General features: G+C 39.8%; 2 protein-coding genes across 2 annotated transcripts in view; both read right to left on the reverse strand.

Annotated features, from left to right (window-relative positions):
* Positions 1 to 9,942, reverse strand: part of pde11a (phosphodiesterase 11a) — a gene marked incomplete at both ends in the record, with an annotated part of 38,600 nt that extends 28,658 nt beyond the window's left edge. Inside the window, 2 exons of the mRNA XM_083996278.1 lie at positions 8,326 to 8,484; positions 9,142 to 9,942. Of these exons, the coding sequence (XP_083852404.1) occupies positions 8,326 to 8,484; positions 9,142 to 9,942 (960 nt within the window). The remainder of the gene's footprint in view (positions 1 to 8,325; positions 8,485 to 9,141) is intronic.
* Positions 9,943 to 11,243: 1,301 nt separating this feature from the next.
* LOC311004264 (cytochrome c-like) lies at positions 11,244 to 13,376 on the reverse strand. The gene is made up of 3 exons (XM_083996245.1): positions 13,215 to 13,376; positions 12,409 to 12,585; positions 11,244 to 12,315 (listed from the first exon to the last, which is right to left on the reverse strand). Exons 2-3 carry the CDS (start codon positions 12,578 to 12,580, stop codon positions 12,170 to 12,172), a joined length of 318 nt encoding a protein of 105 aa, XP_083852371.1. The 5' UTR covers positions 12,581 to 12,585; positions 13,215 to 13,376; the 3' UTR covers positions 11,244 to 12,169.
* Between the last annotated feature and the right edge of the window lie 3,885 nt (positions 13,377 to 17,261).

Raw genomic sequence — 17,261 nt, forward strand, 5'->3', positions numbered from 1 at the left:
AATAATCCATCCAAGGGGCGTTTAGAGGTGTGCAGAATACAAGTATTGCTTTTCCATAAAAGATTATATTTAGTCTAAATTAAATAATTTAGGAAATTTTGACCGGTTCGACGATGACTTCCTGTTTACATCGTACCAGCCAGTAGCCATCACTCCTCTTCTGTTTAGCTAAGCCTCCTCCCAGACGTGTGCATTTGTTTTCAACAAAGCCTTTGATAATCAATCAGTGGATCGATGGATTATCATATACATGTCACGATGTGTGTATTTGTGTAGTCTTATCTGTCATAAACAAGAGATAACGGTTTACGGGGCGCGTTTGTGTTGCAGACTTGCGGTGCCACTGGGACGAGAGCTGTGACACCGCGGGTCAGAGGCTCTGATCATGCAGGTTTGGTTTTCAGACACAATGTGGAAGCGAACCTCCACTCTCCCTGTAACAAGTTACAAGTCATTTGTCTAACGTCACAATTAGTCCGAAGCTGTTTAATGAAGGTAAAAATGAAACATTTGGTAAATATCCTGCATAGTTCTTCTCCTCTGTGCTACTCTGATCAGATCAGCGTCCCTAGCAAAGGTGTGTTAAACTTAGCAACAGTCTGGATACGACTGCAGGAATTATTTTTCTGTTGTTGTTGTTCCTATTATCAATAGATGGTGGTATTCTGGTAATTCTCCATATTCAACCTTTAAGAAGAACATATAAAACTGGTATTCAAAATATATTAATAATTAAGTATAATACGTTTGGAGCATATTCTGTACTCAAACAACTGAGTTATAAATCCATGACAACCTGACGTCTCTAATTGCTGGGTTCATGATTATTGTGTGGACCTAAAATGGCATCACAGACTGGGAAAGGCTGAGACACCCTGCTCTAATTGCTACAGTTTCTCTTTCCAATCAAAAAGGTCTCCTGGGTTAGCTTTACTTTAAAATTTCTTTCAATGATGGTAGGGCTTTGTGAATTTAAATAGCATGTTGGCTTCAGCACGAATGGATTATTCATACTTGAGAATCCAGTGACAAAGCTTTACTGTGAAGGACCACAAAGGAAATAAGCCATTTGGCCTTAAATACTGATAAACAAGATAAAGTACTGTACTTATATACAAGTGCAATTCCTTCAATCAACACGATAAAAAACAGAATTATTCTGCTCTGGCATGTCGCACTGATGTGCATATTATGATGCTGTTTGCACAATTAAAGTCATTTCTAATGGTAACATAATATGAAACATTACTCCGTCATGCTAATGAGTAAATTAACTTAATGCACTTAATTCAGTCATTATACAGTACATAATCAAGCGCCTTATGCAGTTGTTTTCAAACGCAGAAAACAGATGATGCCGAACAATAAGCTCATACATAATGCTATTTCAGCTGTCCTTTGGAATTCTCTAATAATGATCTTCCAGAAAGGCAGTGGCCATCAATAGCCCCAGCAGGAGCAGATTCATTAGCGAGCTGGACCTTGGCTGAGCTGGATCTGCCTGTGGAACTAACAGGCAAACCCAAGAAAAGCACTGCTTTCTCTAATTACGTTCTGTCAGACAGGCCATTATACAACATGGCATTACAAACAAGACGTTTTTGCCTGTGGACTGACCAGTAAAGAGTGGTTTAATAACAAAACTAACTGGACAAGAGCTCAGGGACAGTCGGTCCCTCTGACCTCAGTGACTGCCTTTTGCACATCTGGAATTTCATATGAAGCTAGACCAAGATAAATGACATAACCAACACTTTTTTCCCCCCACTTACCCCCTAAATAACTGTGCTCACTTTGCACGAGGGTTGAGGTGAAGCCATTGTTGTTTTGCCAAGGATTGCTCTCGGAAAAAAAAAACTGAAGCTCTCAATTTTCTCCAATCTCATATGGGACTCCCCAGCTTGTGTCAGCAAAGTACATAGCTGTTTTACAAATACACTTAGCAATGATTGCTTCTTTTGAAGGTGACATCAAATATTTATGCAACAGGAACCCTTGCCCCGACAAATATCCAAAAGTAAGTCGCTGTCATATACTCAGAATCATGGATATCTACACAAACAGCAACATGAGTACATGTAAATATACTTCATAAAATCAGGATAACAACGATTAGTATTATGATGTACAATACAAATCATAGCATGTACTGAATTGACCGGCTGTAACCTATGGCTATAACAATGTAACTCACCTAATAAACACTAACACTATATCACAAAAGTTGTGCTGTTCAATAGCCATTATCCATTAATAATTAAAATTTTCTACACATCGCAGGTACATGGAAAAAAGCCAGAAGCAAAACAGAGGTCACAATAACGAAGCAGCAGATGTTGCATTAGTGCAGTAACATCAACACAGATCACGCTTTACAAACATTTACTGCTCCTCAGATTAATTCTTTTGCCGCCATTAAACAAATTCTGGAAACTTTTCCACTAAATGTACAAAATCTCAAACTACGATGACTCTTTTGAGGTTTTCTTGTACTTCTTAAACAGAACCTTAAAAAGAAATATGACTTTACTCTTAAAAGATAAACTGTTTACAATTGGTGGTATATAACTTAAATGCAGAGTGAAAGCTATACCAGCCCTGTATTAAGACCAAACCAAAGTGTTTCACTCAATCAAGTCACTGAATTTATTCACAAGGACATCAAGGGAACTGTACTGGCACCTCTCCTGGCACCAGTACAAGCTTGTGTACACATGCTACTTTCATTGCTGAGAAAATTAGCATCATCAATTAACTTCAATAATTATAAATTATGTAATGAAGAGATTTACTAATGAGCAGTAGGGTGCAATGGCACCATGCATTTTCTGTGCTTGAATCAGATCAACCCAAAATACTCGCTGCTTCTACGTCAACTGCTTAAAGTCAGTGAATAGAAGTTGTATTGATGATGGAATGAGGTGCCTCACTAAGGGAATCTGGCTCAAGAAGACAATATTGTGATGGGCTTATTTTTGACACATATCTGAAGGTTAGCTAGTATAAAAAATTCTTTGATTTCACTTTTTCCTATTTTGTGTCAAAGTGCTTACACAGACTATGCAAGAAATAGAGACCACTGCTGACGGCCTAGACAAACTGTAAAACACTAAAATCCTCCATCGGCAAAAAAAGGAAAATCATTTGCACTGTTTGTTCAATGGTTACAGACCTTACCCATTATAATGATCTTCTCCAGGGAACTGCTTTGTGGGCAGTGAGCCACAGTTCTTCATATCAAAGTCAGTTCAAAATGAATGTAGCCACTCAGAATAATACTTTTACTCTGAGTCTATGATGGCTCTGCTTTTCATGTCCTGTCCAGATTCATAACCCTCCCTGAATATGTCCAGTTTTCATTGTTTTTCATGGGACCGTTAAATTGATGGTGCATTGCACATCTTACCATTTGGTTGTGTGTGAGTAAACGTTGAGGCAGCATTGCCTCTCATTACAAACTGTTGAAATGTGGGTCCTGATAGCTCACTTGGTAGATCGCACACAATGACATCTGAGTTTTAACTGCTGTGGCACAGGTTCAAGACCAGCCGGACTTTTCTTATAGGTTGATTTTCTAATATATTTCATTCCAGAGGTCTTATTTTATTTTATTTTCGTACCATTAATAACCCCTGAGAAGCCTGTCTGAATGTGTGTCTCTGGCTATAGAGAGATATTATTTTGTTGTAAAGCTGAATTTTCTATCCATATAGATATAGTGTAATTGAAGTCTAAACTTCAAATATCATTTAAGTATCTCGAGGTGGAGCCGAGTGTCTTTTTTTTTTGGAAATCATAATATGGTCACCCTACTAAAATAGATGTCTTTCAGAAACTCAAACCCAAACTCGACCCCTGATATTCCTTTCTACTCCATATTCAGCCATATTTGAGTGTGTGTTATGATTATTGTTATAAAGATCATTTATGAGTGTTTATAACTATAGTTATACAGTTCTATAACTGCATTATAACTCATTATAAGTATGGTTATAATGCACTATATAGAGATAAGCGTCAAATAAAGTGTTACCAAAATCTTTTCTTTTTTCTAATCCAGCTGGGAGTTAAAGTTAAATGGTTTGTAGGCCACCTAGTGTGGACATCAGAGGTTGACCTAATTTGGTACGAGTCACTGGTTTACTGTAGGCTATACTATTCATTCTGTTTTTTCTGAATTGATTGGAAAAGTTATCCCTCAATCAGTAACACACACGCACATTTTAAGTCTTGGATACTTATCTCCAATAAACATGTCTCCATACAATCTTTAATGCAGAGAATTGGCTCAATTCAAGGCAAAAAAAAAATCACTATCTGCCTGTTTCTTGGCGGTAACTGTTTAAAAGTTGAATCTGTTTTACTTGTATTGAAAGCTGTACCACTCAGACATTATTATTTGTTGCAGTGGGGTGCAATGTCCTACTCTGGGAGCATACAGTGTGGCGAGTCCTCTCCTTTTTGTCGCCTACTCTGGCATCCCCCATGGCACAGTTTTAGGTCCACCTTTTTTCTCTCTTTGGCATATATGCGTATGAAAAACAACTTTATGCTCCACTGGGTGGTTAGACCTATAATGAAATCAGAATATCAGACGGCAAAGACTGCAGTCCCTCAATCATCCACTCTACCTGTTCCACTTTGAGAGGCCAGGTACAGTAGGTAGGTCTACCCTTTTCTCTGTTCACTTTGCATAGGAGTAACAGAAGCACACTTCACCATCATGCATACGTAATACATTCTCATACTCTTCTCCTTACCTGCATCCTGGCCTCATATTGCAAACGTTCTTTTTTAAAATCTCTTGATTTAAGTGGATTTGTGTGCCTTTTTGTGGTCATATAAAGAACTCTGATATCCTGCAGGGATGTATTAAAAACATGAAGCTGTAGATTTACGTTGGGAAATTGTGTGAAAGTGGCTATTACAGTATTGCTTCAAGCCAATTTGACAGGAACTTTGGCAGCCGGAGGGAGCACAGCAGCAAGGGGGGAATGGTATTTGCCAATGAACTCACACAGATGTTAAACTATTTTGGCAGATGGAACCTACATGGGGGAAATCACATCTTATTAAGCAAAAATGTATGAAAATGCCTACCTGTGGATAGTACATTTCATGTAAAAGGTATGAAAGGCCATCTGAAGTGAAAGAAAAGCTGAATTAAGATAAGAATGTAAGATGAGGAATTGGCAGGATGAGGTCAGCTTATACATTCAAATTAAGCCAATGGTATTTCTCTACAGATAATGAGACGGTGCAATTATACGTGGGTTAAACCATTATCCAAGCTCTCCAACAGATTCCAATCCTGCAGGGATCAACAGAACACAATTAAGGCAGCGTGGGATTTAAAACCCGCCATATAATGTGTTTAAATATCCTATAAGGTTTCAGTATGTAGCAAACAATAATTGTTTTAATAAAGGTACACAAAGTCTCTGATGACATCTCCTACTGCAGTATCATTTAATGCTGTGATATATTTTCATATTACAAGGTCTTCCATAAAAGCAGAGCTGCAGCGGTGTTGTGCAGCAAGCTTACTGTGACGCTAGTATTGCATTTCATTACTAATTCAGCTGTAGCCATCCCAAGCATTTGTGTGATGTTAATGCAACGTGAAACGTGTGCTCAAAACAAGGGAGAGAAAAAAGAATTCCTAATCTCCATCTGTTATGAAGAATGGATAGAGTCTTACAATGCAATTTTGACACTAGAGCTCCAATGGAGGAAAAAAAACACTGTTGATAAAAAACTACAGCTATTTGCTACAGTGAAATCCAACTCTACAATAAAAACACAACTAGTTTTGTGCTTTCATGTTTCATCTTTTTTCCGCTTCAGGGGCTCATAGCTGTAATAAGAGAATAAGTCAGTGTGCGCCTGTCAGTGCCTTTCTGCAACATCTATTCAAGTGTGCCGATGGACAAACACATGCTCCCCATGTCTCTCTGGTGATGGTAATAAGCCAAATAAACAATCGCTCAGAAACAGAAGACTATCTGGATCAGCGCAACATGTAAGACCCCCACTCACTGCTTTGACAAACTATATTTGTACAATCAATTTCATTCATCAACATCTGTGTCTGTCTCTTGAAAGGGCAAGCTGATGCGTAAAGGAGTAAAAAACTAAATGAGCATCTGATCAACAGCACACCATCCGTGCAGCCCCATCAACACAGGTACACACAGTCACACCTGGAAGCTGACAAGCATGAGTCTGATCTGTTCCAATGAACAGCTCTCCTCCACAAGTCCTGTTGCGCTGCATGGTGTTAATTCTTGTCACATACTGTAAATAATGACATCTGAACACAGATACTAAATTAAAAACAGACACTCACCATATAATTAAAGCACCAACCAACTTCAGATTCAGAACAACTCATATAAAGTTGATATTCTTGGTGATATTACAGCAGGGTCCTGGCCCCTCGGGAGATACTTTTTCTTTTTCTTTTTCCATGTTCTGAATATTGAAAATTGAATAATGCTGAGAGACAGGCTATGACCCAGCTAGAAACTAAGCACTGAGACATTGTCTAGCATGTGTACTTCCTGTGTACACATTAAGTCTGATTTAGTTCTGCTGTCCTGTCAGTACCAATATTCATTGCTACTATGTCAATTTATTTGGATGCATAGCTGTTAATGTGAATTTGCACACATAATGTAGGCCTGTTGAATTGAAATAAGCAGTTTTTAAAAGATTACTGTAGAAAAACACACAATGTACTTATAAATCCAAGGCTTTCGTTACTATATTAAATATAGGAAAGAGTCCCTGTATAGGATGGGTGCAAAAATTGTAGCCTAACACATGTAAAAATCTTTCATCCGTCAGTCACCACAACCACCAATGAATGGCTGTTTTCAGGCCACAGTGCAAATCATAATACACAGGGGGACAAAATATGAGAAAAATCCCAATTTACTCATGTGTAAAGTATATATATATATATATATATATATATATGTGTGTGTGTGTGTGTGTGTGTGTGTGTGTGCGTGTGTGCGTGTTTGTTATTGCAACTATGTGAGTATAACATAAATGAGAAATGACTATTCGCATCACTACAGTCCTGCTTCATTTGTGTACCACTAACATCACAGCATTCGCCCTAAAAAAACACTGTGACATCTTTGAAATGCCACACATGAATCATGAAGACAATGAGCATTTACTTCAGGCCTGCACTTTCCTCTGCACTTCACTTCCCTGTGCTGCAATAATAACAAGACTAAGAATCTAAGGCCATGCTGCTCTACATAGCTATGTTTGGGAACAACTGTGGCTACGTTAATATCAGCAATGACAACATACTTATAATGGCAGTGCTTACATGCTGATGGTCGGCAAGTAATGCTTTGAAAAAAGGAAAAAAACTGCTGCACATTTGGCTAGAAGTGCAGAATTTTTTTTTCTTTATTCAGACAATGTTTCGGCACAGGACCTTTGTCAAGTCTAATGCTTACCATGTTTACACTATGTGTACCTTGTCTTTAGTCTGTTTTGCTATTCATGTAGATTTGGAATTATGTTTCCAGTTACTGTTCATTAACCAAAAATGTTGATATTGTCAACATTAGCTGTTGATGAGGGGAAAAGTCATTGCTATTCATCCAAAAGGTGGTGAAAAACTAACTAAAAACAACTAAAAATGTAATAACCAGTCAATGATTCTAGATGCAAAGTCAGAAGATCACGTGGTGATGGGGATTAATCATCAGGAAACCTGAATGTCTGTGGGAGATTTTGGGCCAGTTAACAAGGCAAATTTGGAGAAATCTTACACAAGGTGTTTCACACAAGCTGAAAAACATCAACATCATTGTAGAGTTGGATGAAAAACTGTGAGATTAGTAGTCATTGTGGTTCATCCTCTGAGGAGCATTAATATCTATGCAAAATCTCTGTTTTGTGGACAAAAGAGGTGGATTGAACTGTGGCTTAGATTCTGACCAAATGATCAGCTGTAGAAACATGTGACAATGTAGGTAAGGTATTTGTGTATTCTGAATTAACAAAAATAGCATGTCCGCATAAAATCCTTATCTTGTCTCTTGTTTGCTATTCTATTGAAATAAACTCTACATACTCTTTATAAAGGGGAGATTTCACCCAGTGTTTTCAGTAATTAATTCAAGTAAGTCACCACAAAAAAAGATTATCACAAGTTTCAACTATGGGGGGTTTTAGTGAAGATGAAAGTCTACTTTTAATTAGGATAACGACTAGTTGTGGAACCAGACAACATTGAGAAAAACAAACACGGTGATTTACACATCTATAAACTCACAATCATCATAATGACATTACCTTCTCATCGTCTTCAGTGAAGAGTTCTCCACTTGACGTCTTGTTGATGCCCTGAGCAACTCCAATGATCTCTCCATCACTGTTGCGAATGGGCATGCACAGGAGAGACTTTGTCTTGTACCCTGTCAGCTTGTCAATTTCATCACTGAACCGACGATCCTGCAATCCACAGGGACAGTGTAAAACAAAAGACACAATGTAAGCACTCAGCGCAAAGAGAAAAAAAATGCAGGTTTGCCCCTTTTCTTTTCAGATGACAGTGCATTACTCTAAGTCTTACTAATAAACAAAAAAGTCTAAATTAAATGCAGGCGCAGCATGACAAACATCAGCATGGGGTGAAGTTTTTCTCAATAAAATATTACTTGGACAAGTGTCTTAGTTTAAGTATGCTAGTGTGTTTTGTTAGTAAACCAATCTAACTCTTCATTTCTACTGTCAATGTTTTCTAAGTCCAAAACAGGTCTACTCAGGTGTTTCTATTCTGAGAAGCAGCTGATGGCATCATTCATTAGGCAATTTGGTCTTTACTTCTTTAATGTAATCTAGTATTGCCTTCCTTGTCAAAGCTTACTGTTAACTCTTAAGAGGCTATTACACTTCCTTTGTTGCCTTGTTTTTATTCGTCTGTGATGTTTTGTGTGAACCTGAATCTTGGATAAACTGTGCCCAGCTGACTGTTGCTGGTGGTGTTGATTTCCACACACTCAGCTCTGTCACATACTTTGACTGGTGGTCAATTAACAGGGACAAAATAGAAGGACGAACTGAAAATCTCTAAAATCCCATGCAAATGCACAAAGGAGGAGCAGGGACCTGATAAGCGTCCGGGATGTTGACTGTCTCTCCATGTTCAGCCACATATCCGATGATCCCTTTCCCCCACGGAACTTGAACTTCATCTGAATTCATTGAGGGTAAAACTGTGGTCCCCGCGTGCACGTCAAAGAATTTGGACACCAGTGTTTTCTTGTTGCCCGTGCCCTCAACTAAAAACAAGGAACAGCGGTCTGCGTCCACCATAATGCAAACAAACACCAGGATTTTGTAGCTGAGACTCGTTAGATCCAAGTCGTTAGATATGTCTTTTACAAGCTCCAGGAAAAACTCTCTTTCGTTGTGCTCTTTGAGGTAATATTTAAAACCCACGGCTGTGGATGGGTACTGGGGGATGTTGACTCTGGACTCCAGCAGCGCGCTCAGTATGTGCGCAGTGGTCGGGGGCAGAGAGCTGGCTTTCCTCAGCAGGGCTCTCCTCCTCATGCTCGTCAGCGGCTCCTGGGCCCTGGAGTTAACATGCTCGTCGTATGTCCTGTTGACATTAATGGCCTTTGATCTGGCGAAAGTTTTGCGCAGCTCCTTCTGCGAGGCTCTCCGCTGCAGACCGTCACATTTGCTCGCCCAGCTGTCCTTGCACGCGCTGCTCTTCTCCCTGGACTCGGCGGCGGCGGGAGCAGCAGCCGCCGCCGGACTTTTGCTGCTCGCCTGGTGATGATTCTTGAGCCATTTCTCCACCATGCTATAATTCCCCTTTCTGTTCAGGTAGTCCTCGAATAACTCGGGGTGCGAGTCCAGAAAAGTTTCCACGTCAGAGAACACCATATTTGGCACTGCCATGTCTGTTCTTCTGATGGTCCTCAGTGAACCAAATCCATGAAGTCGCGCAGAGAAATACCATCGATGAGGCTTTACCGAGGGTTAAAGCAGAGAATCGTTTGAACACCACAACTTCCAAGATGTAGATGCTGGTAACACCCCTGAAGCTCTGGCTGCATGGGGAGAAGGATGGAGACTCCCTTTGCGCACCAGTACATCCCTCCACAGCATCTCCACACCTTTCACTTCATTTAAGATCTTCAAAGCGGATCCAGCGTGGACGCAAATTCGGGCTCAGGTGTAGACTTGCACAGGCAGAGGAAATCTTACCAGCGCAACTACACCGAGGCATCTCCGTCGTATGAGTCTTCTTGTGTGCAAATGACGCTGGCTGTGGTTGGCTCTGTCCCGCTGACGCTCGCTTCGTCACACACAAACAAACACACACACACACACACACACACACACACACACACACACACACACTGGAGCTCAGGGTTGCCTCAGCACTAAGCGCTCTGGCCATTTGAACCGTTTGCCCTCCTTTAGAGGCACACTGCCTATAATGAAGATGCCGAGGATGATAACAGGGGTAAATTCATCCATCAAATGCCCAGACTTGCAGAATATCCTATAGTGCACAACATATTAAAAATATGATATTTACCTTCAGCAATAATCACTGTTATTAAGGCTGTAAGAAGCACAAAAAACACCCTCATGTTTGCGCATTGTAATTACTTGCTTAAGTAGCCTACCATCAAACATAATGATTTCTAATGCATTACCTGAGAAAGCGTTGGTGATGCTACAAGGCTGACAAGAGTAATTAAAGTGAATGACTGCCGCTTGAGGAAACGTGTTTCACCTCACCAATAACATATAGCCTAATGCATCTCCGCTCCATATTTATATCACATGCATCAGACTTGATCTGCATGCAGGCTATCCATACTATTTAGTTGTAAAACCGCAGCTCTTATTGGCAAAGGGGAGGGAGCCAGAAAATCAAATTCCTTCATACAATATTATTAACAGTGGATCTTGTGCAGATGTGATATTTGAACGCTAGAGGGAGCAACACTCCACAACATGGACTGGGAATACAGCTCAGTCCCAACTGTGACGTAAATGGCAGTGTTGGCTGCGACTTCCCTTGTCACATGATCTTTTTACTGTGAAAACTGAACTCTTCTTAGATTGTACAGCTTTTGATAAGATCTTATTACGTAATTCTGTCTTATGCCAGCTTTTGTCTTTCAACAGGGATCCATCGGACGCATTCAGAAACTGACAGTCAACAAGAAGGAACTTCTCCAACTTTAATGGAGGACAAACATCCTCAAAAACATGCAGCATTTATGACATTCATATCAGTTTCTGAACAAAATCAGACTTTTAAAAGATATACATTTCAAGTTTCTTCATTAAAAGGGAAAAAGGCTAATCTCCCTGGGAAAAGAATCAAACGTACAGTAAGCATGTCACATATCAAAACAGCAGTGACACCTGTGGTATTCCAGTTATGGGGCACTTGTAGATGAATTACACAATGCAGGGGACATGCCATGTTATATTTAACCATCTCCCTGTCGGAGAAAATTTGAGAGCACACTGTGGTATATGAATATTCAGCTACATTTACTTTAATTTATTTCATTCACAAATCTACTACAGTAGCCAAGACTGTTTAAACACAAAAAATAAAAAGGCATTTCATCGTCATTTGCACCCCTGCGTTTTATCTAATACTGACCACACAGTCACGTGTAGGGACCTATTCAGACTAACAAATTGTCAAAGATAATGATTAGTGTCAGTTTTATTTAACTTGTAATTTCAAAAAAGGCATCATATGATAAAAGACTGTTGAGGTATCATCAATTCAGAAGCAGAAAAGTATAATTATTCTTGGACTAGACAACTACTAAGACAACTCTGTGAAATCATGGAGTAACAAAATACTGGAAGACAGTCAATTAGCAAACATTAAACATAACTTTCAAGTCCCTACATCATTCAGAGTAGACAGTATATGGTTTAATAATTTATATTAGAAAAGGAACCTGTTAAAACCAGGATATCATTTACTCCGCCACAATGGAGGATCATGTTAGAAACAGAGGTACAGCTGCCGGCACCAATCAGATTACTTGCTGTTCAGCCTGTTTTTTTTAAGAGAATGACAAGTCCTGGCCTCTTGAGCAGTTTGTGAAGACACAGCAATTGGCAAAGATGAGAGAGTTCTTTATGAAGTTGCAGATTTCAGATATTCTATGAGGTCGGTACGCTCGTTCTTCTTTTTGATGCCGGCGAAGATCATCTTTGTTCCGGGAATGTATTTCTTGGGGTTTTCCAAATAAACCATCAGGGTGTCCTCGTTCCAGATGATGCCTAGGATTAGAGAGAACGGACACAATGTTTTTACCCAAACAGTGTAATTCCTAGGACTCTAAAAACACTCAATACACACAAACAAGCACTTACCTTTGCTCTTATTGGCCTCAGTGTAGGAGTAGCCCGCAGCCTGGCCTGTTTTGCGTCCAAACAGACCCCAAAGGTTGGGACCAACCTTATGCTTTCCACCATTCTCCACAGTATGACACTGGGCACACTTCTGGACAAATGCCTTCTTGCCCTTGTTGACGTCTCCAGGCATGGTTTCTATTAAGGAGAAACACACATAGGGTTATTGGACTAATTTGGAACAACAGTAGGCTATTTGATAAAAAATTATGCTTTGTATCTCATCTGGTTTTGTAAAGTACCATGATAGTTATACCCTTGTGTAACCACAAGATGGCGCCCATTAATAAGTTGCGCAACCGGTCTGGGCCTGGCATTGTTACCAAACCGTTTTAGGTAACTTCAGTTTTACAACAGTTTCTCTTACAAAACAAAGAAAGCTGTGTATAGCCTTCATTCACTGTTTTCGTGCTGTTCATAAGATTTCTAACAACAAATAGCGGTAATACATGGCAGACGTATCTCACAAAAGGCCAAATAACGTTATATAGGCATATTGTACTTAAAGACATATGAATGAGCTCTGATAGTAGCAAATAGAAGTTAAATAAAGGTATATTTTGGTTAACACGTGACTAAACTGATCAAAGTCTCGGGATAAAAAAAAAAAGAAAGTCCCGTGTGACCTCGGGAAACAACCGGCGTTTTACACTGAGACCACGTTGTCACAAAAGAAACCGGCAAACGCGAATTTAAGTCGCATAAAACAACTCCACACTGAACACGGCGGCGAGAAAAGCTGTGTAGTTTGGGAATCGTCGTCTTACCTTTTCTTAATATGTCTTAGTCCGACTTATTTCTGAGTTTTAGTTCCTCTGGTCTTCGTCCTGCTGTGGCCGGGCCGGTCGCTAGTGACGTGCTGCCGCTTCCTCCCGGTAAAGTTACTCCCGGCTGACGTCACGGCTCATCATGTGACTTGTTTCATCATCATGCTGCTGGCTCCGTCCTGTTTCCCAACAGTCTCTGGTTACGTGACAGAAAGACCTTCACATCTGTTTGATTAATGGCTTCCTCACGATACCGTAACTTTCAATAGCCAATCCTATTAGCTACGGTTTATTGCATCACCAGAGCTTTGCAATGGCATACACTCGCATACACTGGCTTCTTATTGATAGGCTACTGATTGATCTTATTACTCGCCTCATACTGAGGGAGCAGCAAACAGCTAAAAAGATAATGCCACTTCAAGTTAACTTACACATGCACTGTTTGTTTTTTTTCCATCTTCTTTGCCTTCCTACACAATAACACCGATTTCTTCCAGTCCCCCTCTTTGCTCTACAACTGAAAGCCCTAAAATGAAAATGTTAAATCGTGACAATTAGGGCTATAGGTGGAAATGACAAGGTGTTAGACAGGAGAAAGTTTAAACTGGAGCTGAGTCCAGACTGAGTGGCCACGTCAGCCATTAAATCTGATATCCAACCATTTTTGAGACAGGCCCTGACAGATGAGAAGAGTTTATGGCTTCCCTTGTCAATAGACTACCTCTCAAGTTACCTTTGCACATAAAACCTTCCCCACGATCAGTGTGTGAAAAGAGTAAACTGGTTTCTAGGCTACTATGCCACTGGAGCACCATATAGCCTACCTAATGAGCAACAGACCATCTCACACTTTGCCAACCATCTCACACTCTGCCCTTTCAAACACTCACTGTAACAGTAATGATATCCCTTACCTACCAGCGTTTATTTAGTAGCTACAACAGTATGCATATCATGCTTTCACTGCTGTTTTGCTTTCTTGCTACTTCTCTATTTGTAGGCACCTCAAAGTGTAATTTAGAGATGATCCCAACACTCAAATATTTACCTATAGGCTACTACATTCCCCATCACCTTGTTGTCAACTTTCTTGGCCCTACAGCCTGTTAACTTAACAATCATCATGAAAAGCAGCTAAATTGCTAAGTAGATTTTTTTCCAACCTTGTGAGAGTGGACATTTGGTAATGTAGCCTACTGGTCATAGACAATCACTTCATGTTAACATGGCAGATTTAACAATTGAAGGGCAGCATGGGTATCCCACTCTCTCTATGAGCATAAAGGAACATGAGGCTGTGGGAACATAGGGCTGTGGGAACATAGGAATGACCCCAAATGGTTCAATGTAGCAACACCAAGTCCAATACATTTTGCTCTAGTTTGGTCCATTAAATAAACATACAGACATATGGAATGACTGCATTACAAGTAAAAGTAAACACACAGTTTGGGAAATTGTTATAATGCATTATTTGTAACTAGTAGGCTATTTTAAATCTGCTATTTTATCTGATGTTTGTGCTGTTGGGTAGTTTAATCTACAGCAACCAGAATTTGTGAACAGAAAAACATGGCTCACGATTATGTTTCAGTTGTCAAAGAATCCTGTGGGAATTACACATTTATTATGCAGGACAATGAGTACCCTCAGAGGATCTTGTAATACAACATAGCTAGTAACTGTAGCTATGAGATAAATAAGAGGTGAATAGTAAAATGTTCCCATCTGAAATGCAGTGGGATATAAAATTGGCCGAACTATTAAAAAGCATACATGCTCCAGTACCTAAGCTACCTCAACATTGTACTAATAAGTAGACATTATGCCCAATTTGTTTCTCTCTCACTCTGTGTTTGCCACATCCAAATTTTGTACAAGCCAAGGGAGTGCACTGTTTGCACTTAAGTCTATTTAAAACACTGAAACCTCTCCGACCTTATTTTCAAGTTCAACGATATGTTCATGGATGTGTAATTAACTAAGAATAATCAGAAACTCTGACAATGAAATAAACATTAATTTCCATCCCATGAAGCACAAGATGCGGTCAACATCCTCATAGTAACGTGGCACGACTGGATCTGACAGTGTGCTTGCTTGCTGCTCACTAGCAGAAAGGATGGGTTGATGAGAGTCGTTGCCAGGCAACCATATAGTCTACAGTTATACATGGCCTGAGTAAAAGATAAAGGTACATGCAGCAGAGAGGGTTAGGGTTAGCAGCTAAAAGCATCTGAGCTGAGTGAACAGCACAATCACTGAATCAGATTTCACTCTGAATAATATCAAAAAAATAGTGTGTCTGCAGCAGCAGCAGCATTTCACCCTGAAGGTTGTTATGTAATCTGTGACGTATATGGAGTGCTGACTTCATCATAATCTGTGGCATAAAATATTTCATTTTGCATTTAAAGTATAAAGGGGGGGTCCAATAAGCATAATACAGTACTTGGGGGTAAAGGGAAATAATCTGGGCTGTTACAATGGCTATAACATCCTATGGTGGCCCTGGGGCTAAATTGGACTTCTATTGACCCCCAAAGTAAAACTGACTGGTTTAGAGCTATTTGATTTTTAATTATTCAACTGACTGAAAATGAATAGGAAGTTTGGATTGACTGATTAATATTTTTGGTAATTTATCTTTTAATAGTGGCCGAATACCACCTGTGCCTTTTTGGCACAGAAGAAGTAAATATAACAAAACTGTTAAGATCAGATAATTGGGAACAATCAGAATAAATAGTGGGCTATCCTATGCCTGAAGGCTCAAACAGCAGCAACTGTCACCCTTGGTCACAAGATGTGACATGGGAGAAACCAGCAGGGCTCCATTTGCAGAGCTCAGTGGTTGAGGGCACATACCAGGTCAATAAATCAGGGAGGTATTTAGGGCCAAGGCCATTTAAGGCCTTAAAAGGGAGCAGTAAAAACTGAAATCAATTTAAAATTTCACAGAAAGCCAATGTAAAGACATAAGTACTGAAGAGTGACCTTACGCCTCGGCTCTTTTTGTCTGGTAAGTTACTACAAAACACTAACCAATGATGACAATGGAGGGGGTCCTGGCTGATACCTATTGTAGATATTAGAATTCAATTTCCAATTTATTATTATATTGGTTGCTTCATCCATTCATTTATATACAATAGTCAAGCAAAGACAAGGGCAAGACCACATTTTTGTGCAGTTAATAAAACCAATCCTAATTTAAGAGATTATCTTGGGTTGAAAGCCTACTGTTTTGACTTGATGTTAAAACAAGTTTGTGTCAAAGACTACCCCTGGTTTCCCCTTTACCTCCCTCCCTTCAGGATGTAAAATCAAAGAGGTAAGATACAAGATAAGCTGGGCTGCTGTGGGTATGGATAACTGAGTGTTGTCTGCATCATAAGGGTAAAAAAAATGTGTCTTCAAATGACTGGTCTGGGCCATTATTTAGATCTTTCCATAGGCCTGTGGAAAACAGGAGGGGACCAAGAGGTGAGCCCAGGGAGGATGCCCCATCTCACTCAAGTGGGTCTTTGAAAGTGGAACTTTCAATGGTAACCAAAAAAAAAGAGGTCCTAGCTAGATGCTAAAAGGGCTAAAAGCTCAAATATGTAGCCAGCCTACCTATGATTCCTGCCTTTGTACCCTTGAATCACATGAACCAAGTGCTCACAAGAAGTCAGAAGTGTTCAATATATAACATCTATAAAAAAAATATATATATGTTGAGGTAAAAATGTATATTCTGAGAAGCTGGTTTCAGACTTTTGGAACCAGGCTTTGATGTGGGTAAACATGTCGACGATATTTGCAAACATTTGGACACATAGGCCTACCGCTTCTTATATTTTATATGTATATGTGTCATACAATATTATATACTAATATTAATATAATACCCACTTACTAGGGAAGAGATGGTCCTGAAGTTTTCTACTCCGAGTCCGAGCCCTGTGGGATCCGCCGCCATGTTTTGCGCCCAGCCGCCGGCCGCCCATCGTGTTTGATCCATTCCGGTGATTTCTTCCCGCTTAAAAGCAATCTTGCTGC

This window comes from Trachurus trachurus (genome assembly GCF_905171665.1).
Source record: "Trachurus trachurus genome assembly, chromosome: 21".
Taxonomy (NCBI): Eukaryota; Metazoa; Chordata; class Actinopteri; order Carangiformes; family Carangidae; genus Trachurus; species Trachurus trachurus.